General features: G+C 41.0%; 1 protein-coding gene across 1 annotated transcript; it reads left to right on the plus strand.

Moving 5' to 3' along the window:
- Positions 1-1,372: 1,372 nt before the first annotated feature.
- LOC108895955 (potassium voltage-gated channel subfamily F member 1-like) lies at positions 1,373-7,404 on the plus strand. The gene has a single exon (XM_018694968.2). The coding sequence runs from the start codon at positions 2,136-2,138 to the stop codon at positions 3,633-3,635; it is 1,500 nt and encodes a 499-aa protein (XP_018550484.1). The 5' UTR covers positions 1,373-2,135; the 3' UTR covers positions 3,636-7,404.
- Positions 7,405-11,523: the final 4,119 nt, after the last annotated feature.

Consider the following 11,523-nt stretch of genomic DNA (forward strand, 5'->3'; position numbering starts at 1 on the left):
CAAAGAGGAGGTGTAGCACAAGGCTGAGTCAGTCTAACATCTACTGATGGATTGTATCTCTTGTAATGCCAATCATGTAGATATTTATACGCAACAATAGACAGTAGATTTATAGTATATTACACAGTTAAAAGCCACAACCAACAATTTCATTATTAATACATCTGACATTTTTTTCAGTGTGTGAAATGTCAGAAAACTGTGAAAAATGTCTGTCTTCATTTCCTGAAGCCCAAGTGAACATATTCAAATAGCTTTTCCCCCTGAACAACAATCAAAAACACAAAAATGTTGAGTTTGCTCTCATAGAAAACTTTTACAAACGAGCAAATCACATTAAAATGTATTGAAGTAGAAACATAAACCAGTATACAATGGAAATATTCAAGTAGTGATGTTCCAGAATTGTAGTTAAGTACTTGAAAATGAACTTATAAATAAACCACCACTGATAACTTTTACACATACAGATCAGCATAATGTGTGTCCTAGAAGAATGTTGGAAATTTCAATGAAATTTGCCAAGGTCATTATAGTCTAGAGGTAACAAAGTCCTCATTATTCTCAAATTACGTATTTATTTAAATCCACCAATTATAGCTCAAATGAACCAGGTGTTTCCCAGTACAGTCCTGTGGAAAGCAGAAACACTATCAATAGGCCTATATTTAACCAAACTTTGTCTTGACTCCACTGCATTGCAGCTTTTACTTCAGATGTTGTTTTTAGCTTTAAGAACTGACAGCAGTCTATAACACAAACACAGGACTTTGCTGAGAAAACAAATAAAATCATTTATTTATAATGGATTTCTATCCTCAGAGGTTTGCACCATTGTTTGCAAGCCTTCAGGCTGCTGTAGTGTGAAGATCTTGTCACTAGGTGGAGACATACACTTCTGTTGGCATTCTGTGTGATCAGCCTGCCAAACAATAATTCAGTGTAGTTTGCTGCAGAACTGTTTAGTTGTAAGCCACTTCAAGTACAAGTTAATGTTATTCTGCAAATGTATATTTTAAAAATTACCGTTGATAGCCCAGGAAAACCCACCAAAGTCCTGTCATGCTCCCACTAATGGCACAGTGGTGAGTCTAGACTTTGCAACTTCAACCATCACTACAACTTGACATCACTTAAGAGCCATATAATACAGGTTTTACAGTGATCAAATATTTATAGAGCCTATATTCTCTCAGACAGAGTGATCACTACTTAGCCTGAGTCTACTAGTTACTTGGTGACAGCCTATAATACATTCAAAATGGATGATAGCTAATGCGTCTAGGTCTGGGGTATTAGATTTTAAGGGCTGTTGTAAAAAGAGATGATTTGGGATATTGGTGTAGTGCTGCCTGCTGATCGATTACCTTTAACTAACTGTTGCTCTTCGAGCTGCCACGAAAAACCCAGCGTATCCCTGATTTCCCAGTTTGCTACTTCACAATTCATTACGCACCGCGGATATTTATGATCTGCTGTGCCTGGCTGCACTGCGCTGCATCAACACAACCACTGACACACACAGCACGACCGGAAAACGTGGAGCTTGCTGTAAAAAATAAAAGTATGGCCTGGCAAGGTTATACTGACTCTTCAGGTCATTCTGTAATAATATGAATATTACAGGAAACTGTAGCAATAAGCTTGATATAATGATTAGTTATGGCCTATTCCATGCCTATTATTCATTCAGGAGTTCACAATAAGCGCTGACAATGAATATAAAGACCCTTCAGTTTTATAGTTGAACTCAAATAACTCATTTCTACGTTGTTGACTAGTAGTCGTTTTGTTTTGAAAATTATCGCCGGAAGTCCTGAGGTTTGATTGTGGCTCACTTCACATTACGCGCACTTCAATGCCAACTTTCTCAGCGCGCACAGGCGCACTGTTCACTGCCAAACACGGCTGCACTGAACTGAGGAGACTTCACACTGCAGTCACCTCTGAGCAAACATATTTAATGTTTTTTTTTTTTCAACCAAAACACAGAGATCAGAAGATTTTGCAGGTTTTGCGCACAGAGCGTCTGGTGACTTGCGTTTTACTTTGTCAGTCACCAGTCGTGTGAAAAAATCTCGAGCTGGGGGCTGGTTTTTTGGGGGGTTTTTTGTGGCGGACTTGTTGTGAACATAATGTGGGGGATCCAGAGGACGCGGTATGCGGACTGTAATGGGTCCGAAGCCAGCGAAGAGACGGAGATTGTTGTTAACATTGGCGGGGTGAAACAGGTGCTGTACGGGGACGTGTTGAGTCGCTACCCGGACACCCGGCTGGCAGAACTGGTGGACTGTTCACTCAAGTCCTCGGAGGAAATATCTTTACTATGTGACGACTACGACCCTGACACTGGAGAATTTTATTTTGACAGAGACCCTGAAGCATTTAAGTGCATAACTGAGCTGTATTATTATGGAGAGATACACATGAAAAGAGGCATCTGCCCAATTTGTTTTATGAAGGAGATGGAGTTCTGGAAAATCGGCTCTGATTTCCTGGATGAATGTTGTAAAAGCCACCTGAGAGAGGTGGAGGATGAACTTGCGGAGATTGCGGAGAAAGTCAAAACTATCCTGGTGGATAGAGAGGGAGACCCGTCTGCGGGAGGCTGGCAGCGCTTCCAGATGTGCCTCTGGAGGCTGATGGAGAAACCGGAGTCCTCGCTGCCCGCACACATAATCGCTATAGTTTCTTTCATCTTCATCCTCGTCTCCTCCGTGGTCATGTGCGTCGGGACCATCCCCGACCTACAGGTGGAGGACTCGGAGGGTAACCTCACGGAGCACCCGACTCTGGAGGTCATCGAGACCGTGTGCATCGGCTGGTTCACTATTGAATACCTCCTGCGTCTGATCTCCTCCCCTAACAAAATCAAATTCGTCCTGGCTTTCATGAACATCATCGACTTCATGGCGATCATGCCCTTCTTCGTGGTGCTGATTCTGACCTCCTTCGGCGCTGGAGTGATGGAGCTGGCGAACGTGCAGCAGGCGGTGCAGGCTTTACGCATAATGCGCATAGCGCGTATTTTCAAGCTGGCACGCCATTCCTCTGGACTCCAGACCCTCACATCTGCCCTGAAGAGCAGCTTCAAAGAGCTCGGGCTGCTCCTCATGTATATGGGCGTGGGGGTCTTCCTTTTCTCCGCCCTGGGCTACACCATGGAGCAGAACCACCCGGACACCTTGTTTACCAGCATCCCACAGTCGTTCTGGTGGGCTGTGATCACCATGACCACGGTGGGGTATGGTGACGTCTATCCAAAGACCACTTTAGGTCGGTGTAACGCGGCCATCAGCTTTCTGTGCGGGGTGATTGCCATAGCGCTGCCCATACACCCCATCATCAACAATTTTGTCCTGTTCTACAACAAGCAACAGGTGCTGGAGACCGCGGCCAAGCACGAGATTGAACTGATGGCGCTGCGTTCAGGCGCCGGTGAGCTTATGGCTGCACCCAGCGCCCATACACACATTTGCGGCACAGGGGTCTGGGACAACGCCATGCGCTCCTGTCACAGTGACACATACATCCCCTTACTGAAGGATCCCCGGGGAGGGGCGGGCATACAGACCCCCAGCAAGGACACGAGCTTTGAAAGCACAGCCGAGACGACCGAATATTTTGTCTCATGAACAGTTAAGACGATAAACAAGAGCAAAAACATTAATCCACCAACTCTGGGTTAATGACACCGAGATGACCTGAGATTGTAAATAGCCGCAGTGATGGTCTCAAAGGACCTTTCATGTGTTTTGAGAAATTGCGCCTATTAAAGGGACATATGTGTGAGATATTGACTTGATGAGCTGCTCCTTTGCGCAGTGAGTCCCTGTAGGCTGAGGGGTACTGTTTGAACAGGCAGTACAATGATTCCCCCATGTAGGCTTCTTATATAACAACCCCCCCCAATCCCCAACCCAAACACTCATACTGTAGACTGCACTGTAGCTTATTCCTCTGTACAGAAATATATATCACCATGAATGCTTTTTCTTTTTTTAAATAATGAAAATAGGCAGCTCCTCCAGGAGAAAAGAGAAATGTAGTCACCTCATGATAGGTTTGTGAATCTACAGGCATCACAACAAATCTGAAGAAAAACTGAAGGTGTTTTAAAGTGAGAATTATAATGCCATAAATTTCATCAAAGTCTCCAGTAAACACCACAAACACTTTAAAGATACATACAAAGATACATCTGGGATGGAATATAAAAGCAACATATCACCAGGGCTGTTCATTTCTGTCTCTGCTTCTTGGTATCTGTGTGATTTTTGTAACTGACACTGTATGGTTGTGAGGTAATGCATCAGATATAAAGCCCCCTCTGCGCAGGAATGTTAAAAGCAGTGACTGTGTCACTGGGCTGCAATTCTACTTTGGATCATGTTGCCAACGTCGGGACCTCAGAAGCTTCCTTGGCTGCAGGATATGTTCCCATAATGGGTTTAAATTTTGCAGCAGCAGCCGTCACCTCTCTGCTCCTCTCCGGAGGTTCAAGTGGAATAAACTTAGCCGCTGTGGGTGAGGTCAAGGAGCAACAGGCTGGAGATTAAACAAAAATAATTCTAATGGTTGAGTTATTAAACTTCCAAGAGCATTAGGTAGTTATTCTGAAAATCTGAAGAGGCAAAGAGGGAACTCGGATAAAAATATGATTCAAAATATAAATAAAGAGGACATCTTTTTTCATTGACTCAAAATGGCATGCATTCAAAAACCAGCAGGTTATCAGCATAACACAGACAGTGTAAGAATATTAATGGGGCTGTATCTGGCTGTGTCTAAACACATTACTCTTATTTTAATGAAATTTGAAGGTATAATGTTTTTCACACCGTGTCCTATGTTTTAAAAATGAACTCTAAATTGCCCTAATGGGTGCTATATTTAAGGGTTAAATTCTCACAATTTGAAAGGTCTCAACTCCCACACCATTAGTCTGAGTGACACGAAACCTGCTGCATAAATAGGGCAACCCTTAGAAATCACATCAGATGGCACAGTAGGGGATCTATAATTAAAATTTGACATTTTTAAATTCAAACTTCATGTCTCAGATGTCAGTGGTTTGATTTTATCGAAACCTGGAGGGATGATCTACAGCATGTCAAGACTGTGTTTCTGTGCCCAGTGTTATCCTGTGAAATGTTATGAAAAAAGCATAATGTCTTGAATGTAAATACATTGCCTTGTGCACAAAAAGAGTGATATGTTTCCCTCTATAAATGAGGTACACAAGGAAGATGAGGAGAGCTTTAATAGCAGCAGGTAGCCTCATGGTGAAATGGTGGAGTGGAAGAAGGTCTGGGTAGCTGATGGGTGGATATATTTGCCCTGAACTCATGGTTAAATTTGCAACTGTGGGTTATATTTAACCAAAATCTCCCTTAAGACTGAATTCTTTCATTCACCTCAGCCAAACTGTACAGTAGTGGTTCCCAGCCCTTTTCATCAGACACTCCTCCACAGCCTAAATGAACACAACTTCATACTATCCATTATGTTTAGTTAACTGTTTGTTCATTTTTTTTTTTTTTAGCTATCTGTTAGTCCAGTACTTTTAGCTAACGGTTTATCCATTAGGCTGCTTTTAGCAAACTATTGCAGCTATTCATTACTTAGAAACAAACTGTTTAAACCCTTTACACTTTTGGCTAACTATTTTAGCCGCTGAGCCGTTACTTTTAGCTAACATAGCTGATAAGAATTTCAACTCATTAAATTAACTATTTCAAGTGTCTATGCATAAACTGATAAATGGTTGGAGCAGTTGGCTAAAACCATTAGCTAAAAGAAATAAAAGCAGTACTTTGAGCTTATTATTTTAAGCGTTTACTTGCTTTTAGCTAACGGTTGAGATTTTCTTGCTCACAAACTTGTTTTCATTTACTCTCATTCACAACACTGTTTGGGTTTTCTTGATAACAGATTTCTTCTGTCTCTTCTTTTTGAAACAAATCCTAATTTTGTTTTGTTTTCTTTTGTTTTGTTTTACAAATTATATGAATTATTTCACAATCTTTCTTATTTACACGTTAGCAAACTACAAGAGTAAATAGCCCCTGAGGTACAAGTATCCCTTGTTTGGTATCAGTGCTGTTGCCTAAACTTGACTTTAACCTTCCCTAAAATAAGTTCACGCTTACTGAAAAGGTTAAAGCTGTGTGTACACATTTTGTCACAAAATACAATTGTAACAAAGGAATGTAATCTTCATATTATTATATGTTAGACTTGCAAACACGTTATGTTGGTTGTGGCATTGTAAAATGACAGTGTTTGGCCTGATGAGGGAGCTACAAGTAAAGGTCAAAAATGTGAAATTTGAAGTACTGTGATTACTACATCACCTGTCACATTTAGATGGAATGAGGAGGGATGATACATTTTGCTGCTTTACTGACGGGGTGTCTGCATCAATCACTGGGACAAGATGTCAGTTTGTCTGATGAGGAAGAGGGCACTGATTCAGTATTAGCTCCCTCTTCAGTAATGTTTTCCACAGAGCTCCAGTCTAAGTTATGTTCCCTGAGAGAAAGATCATGAAGGAGGTCAGGCAGGACTCCGCAGGCTGTCCGCCCACGTATGTCCTATACAGGACTCTGCTATCTCTCCTGGCCAGCAACAGATTCACACATGTCAAAGCCTGGGAGAAAGGCCTTTGTACACGCTGACAGGTGGAGCTGGAATGTCAAAGGCGTGTATTGTGTAACGGAACAATGTTCCTCCAGCAGATGCACATGCAAATACACATGCACCTTCACGTTCAAATTTAGATTTACAAGCATACACACACACACACACACACTGGCCTATACAAACATCCCCCCCTCCTCTCTGCCGCCTACCTACAAGTGAACACAAATAATTGCACACACACATACTCCTTCACCCATATACCCATCGCCGTGTGTGGTCTACTCTGCAGTGACCTGCTGTGATCTGCTGGCTAATCACCAATTTTTACACCCACATGTTGGTCATGTGGCATTCAGTGGGTGTTTTAGATAAGAGGTATTCCTGAGCATTTACACGAAACTGTGCTCATCATTATCTCTCCACCAAAACAGTTGCAATTATTGTGAGAATTTCCAGGTTGTTGCTACTGACTCGATGCATTTTTCTAGACGGTTGGAGTTGTTATATCCTGAGACATTGTTTTTACGGGTGGGGATGGGTCTATTTTTTGACTGTCCTGAACATATGGCGGGCAAGCCTGCATTACTTGACTCATACAGTACGGCTTTGAAGAGAAAGTTGTCTGATGCGTGTGCATGTGCAAAACAGATTGTTCTAAATCCTCTAAACAGACTAAAATGATTACAAGTGGTGTGGCTGTATGCTAGTGTAAAGTTCTTCGGATTGTCCAGCTGAGCATTAAATAACTTTCCTGTTTGATCTCTAATTGTGATTACATTATCTGACATCTCACTCTACAGTTAACCTGCAGCAACATTGTTTTGGTGTCATACTGCCATGTGTCCACTTCAATATTTAATTAAATCTAGTGTTAAATCACAGATCATGCTTGTACAATGCTATATGACATTCAGCCTGAACCCTCAGATACTTCCAGCTGTTACACCATTGCACAGTAAATTAACCAATGATTACGGTGTAGACATACTCAGACAGATGAGTGTCACCAGTACAGTTTGCATGTGTTTCCGATAATCAAAGCAATTCCTGAAACTCATGTGTCCCATCCAGCTGTCTCCCAGCTCTGATTGTTTTCTGGTGACGCACTGGCACATTGGTATTGAGTTACACTCAACCATTTTGAGGACAGCAGGGACACACACAGACTCGCCTCTCCCATTACCCCAGTTCCTCTCGACCTTTAGGACGGGGATCTTCTTTTACTCACGTCTCCTGTCTAAAAATAGGGGAAGAGGTATCCTGTATACAAACGGCACAGACAAGCAGACGTTCAAGACAAACAAAAGCTAATTTTGTTGTGTTCACAATTGTTAAGAAGTGGTTGTAAAAAATGAAAAGACTTGTCCATTCACCTTTTCCATGTAAAGTTTCCACAGCACCTGGCAGCTTAAGCAAAGCAGAGACTGACATATCAGATATGGTGGAAAGCCTAAAGACTCAAACATCCTAATCCCATATACAATTAAGAGAAAAGTGGGGAGAGGGAGGGAGGGAGAGAAGAAATCAAAATGAAGAAAAAAAAAAACAAATAACCTGAGCCATTCAAAACACATCATGGATAACTATTGCTCTCAGGACCACACTAAAAGCAGATCATGTCTACCCTCAAACGGTACAAACGGGATATTTTAATGGATTCATATCCTGCGGAAAATGGTGTGCATAATGCTATGGTTTAATAGCCCACCCCTCCAAGTGCTATCTCCGTTTGAGAGATATTTTCAGCTGCAGGAGAGGAAAAAGGTAATCTCGCTGATGTCACATTCAGAAGAAGAGGAAAAAAGACGTTTTGTGCCAAATGAGTTGCTTTTTTTTTTCAATAGAAAATGTTTAAAACACCGCGTAGGTGCACCCCGGAGGACTTTGTTTCAGGCAGAGAGCTGCATAAAATTGCATGACAATAATTACATAGATTAAATATGACCTTTTACCAAATAGCAGAATGGAAGGATGCACTGAACCCACTCAAACCCCTGTGCAAAAATTATCCCCCCCCCACCCCAACCTTCTCATTTCTTCCACTTCTTTTATCTTGCACAATGTTCTCCTGCAAAAATCAGCATGTCTCCCCTTGTGGGTTTAAAACAGTGTGGATCAGAAATAGCTGGGAAATTGTATAGAACCTGCAGAGTATAACATACTTTAGTTTTGAAAATCAAACACCTTGCGCCTGTTCAATGTATTGTTTCAAATGCATTACTAAATGGCCTTGCAGCTGACTGCAGCAGAATCTTTCAAGACGTCAATGTTTGTGTGTTAAATGATAAAATCAATACAGCTGTGCTTCTACAATCCAAACACTGACCAGTGAAGATGAAGTGCAGCTTTCTGCGGTTTACTGGCACATTACCTCTGAAATGGAACTTGAAATATAACTGTCAATGCAATACAAATAACTTTAAAAGAGTCCTCACTAGTGATCCAGTTTTCTTTTTCGTCTGGGGGACTGATAGACGCGGTCGGATGCAAAGATTTAGCTGCTGCAGGGAGAGAGAGAGAGAGAGAATGAGGGATTGCAAACACTATGTTTTTGCTTGAAGACAGTTGCAAGTGAAGAAACTGAATAATAGTTATAGGGCCACTGATACTGAGGTGTGTGTATGTAGTGAACTCTCCATTTACTACAAATCAGTTACGAGCAAACTAACAGTTTGCAGCAGTAGTTTATTACCTTTTATCTTTTGTTTTAATGAAAATAAAGAATTATGGTTCGAGGCTCCTCAGTACAAAATTAAACTGTGATAGGTGCTCTAAAAATATTCCCTCAGAGGACGTAATAAACGTTTAAATCTATGTGTTTCCAGAAGCCCTTTACTTGAAAAGAAGACGGAAGAAAAAAAGTGTGTGCTCTGGAGATCAGCGCTGCCTTTAGTCCTGGTGTAGGCACTGTGCCGTGAGATTTGGCAGGCAAGTTATGGCCTAATTTTTTTCAGGTTCTTAGTCTGTTTCTTTCTTTTTTCTTTTTTTTTTTTACAGTGGCTTTTTATGTGAAATTGAGACTGGGTGGTTCTGGGCCACCGCAGTTTAAATACTGAGCCTCAAGGAGGTGATGTGGCCCTAACTCAGTGAAAACATCTGTGGTGGCTCCCACTCAGAGAGCATGATGGAATACCTGCCCTCAGTCAGTCCTCCACCGCTGAAAGAACAAGCCAAGTATCTGTGTATGCAGGCTCATGGGAGAGTTACATCAGATCTTCTGTCACCTGTCTGATTAGATTAATCTTTTACACTGTATATGTTAAACTAAGGGGAATAACTCATTATATTAGTTTAATCTATTATAGTCTTTCATTATGCTACAGTATATTGGGTTTGTTGATAGGTTTTATGAAAGCCTAATATGGAAGCATTAGCATTAGCATTGCCCAGCACGGTCTGTAATTCAAATTCTCATTATATTACAGTTCATTGCTTGTGAATGTCTTTGTTTTGTTCTATGTAACTATACCACACTGGAGCTTAGTTGTGTTCTACAGTGCTTATGAAAAGTATTCACTGGAAACTATCATGTTTTATTGTCTTGTAACATTGATGTGGCTTCTTTGACACTAATCAACAGGAAAAGACCCTTTAAGACACTGTAATTTACAGTAATTTACATATCTCCTAATAAAGGGGGCAAATACTTGTGATAGAAATGTGTATTCTGTATTTTACAGTTCTGTTTTAAAGGGTATTTTTCTGCTGATCGGTGTCAAAAAAAGCCACATTAAATCTATTTTCATTCAATGCTGTAAAGCAATAAAACATAAAAACCTTCAAGGGGCTGGGCTGGTGCATTCTTTTTATTTATTGGTGGTATTTATTAGTGGCAAAAACAAACACTTTAATGGACATATATATAGAAAATAGCCTATTGGATTAAATTGCAGCAACTGTTTGTGGTTGTCGGGTACAGTCCTTGCTCAGTACAGCACCAATTCCACAGATTTTTGCTCCTATCAATCATTTATAGCAATTAATATGGATAAACTGGAGTTATCCTTTATACACAGCAAAGACTTGAGAGTTTTATCGACCTTCCAACTAACTCTGAGCAAACTTTTCAGATATTCCATTGAAGGTGAAAGTCAAATTAAAAAGAAAAACATGCAGCTTGTTATGAAGGCTGCGAGTTTGAGGCAGCAAGAATTCCCTCAGGCTTTGTTTGAACCAACTTCACTGAGGGCAGCAAAGTAATGTGAAATCCCATCTTTACATTCCCCTGTTCATCTTTCAGGCTGATGCTGTTGAGTCCCCCAGTGTAAAGTGAACACTCATTCAGCAAACATGAATATGTAAATTTAAATCAGAATCCTGGCATATTTATTCGTGTTGTTACCCATTAATGTATTGTATAGCGTTGTTTGAATTGTTATTAGCATTAGTGCACTGTGTTTTGTTTTACTACTTAACACATCACTGTTGTACTGACCCTGCTATGCCCTGGCAGTCTAATATAATGCACATTTCTACCAAGGAGATTTCTCCAGATGAACTTGGGCATCGAAAGCTGTGTCCGCTGATGGCTTCAAATAACTTGTTCAAAGCAAGAGCTTGTTAAAGCGGCCTCAATTTATTTAAAAATCAATCCAGCCGTTGCATGGGTTTTTTAGCAAATGAATTTAATTAGAAGGTTATAAAGAGCGACGCATAAAAGAAAGAAACAGCTCTCCTGTGTACCACTGCCTGCATAATAAAGAGCTACGACTGCGTCTGCTTACTGTCTGGCACAAGTTGTTCCTCCTTTCGTCTAAGTCGTTTAGTTCATGCCCTTCGCTGACGGTCCCCAGTTCAAAAATGGCTTACAAAGGGCAAATTACACAGCATTAGCCATGTTCTAGTGGCCCTGTGTCACTCCTGCTGATAAATGTATGG

Source organism: Lates calcarifer, linkage group LG7_1 (genome assembly GCF_001640805.2).
Source record: "Lates calcarifer isolate ASB-BC8 linkage group LG7_1, TLL_Latcal_v3, whole genome shotgun sequence".
NCBI classification, from domain to species: domain Eukaryota; kingdom Metazoa; phylum Chordata; class Actinopteri; family Centropomidae; genus Lates; species Lates calcarifer.

Bases quoted from the DNA above. Each gene is read 5' to 3' on its own strand.
- LOC108895955 (XM_018694968.2), top strand. From the start codon at position 2,136: ATGTGGGGGATCCAGAGGACGCGGTATGCGGACTGTAATGGGTCCGAA.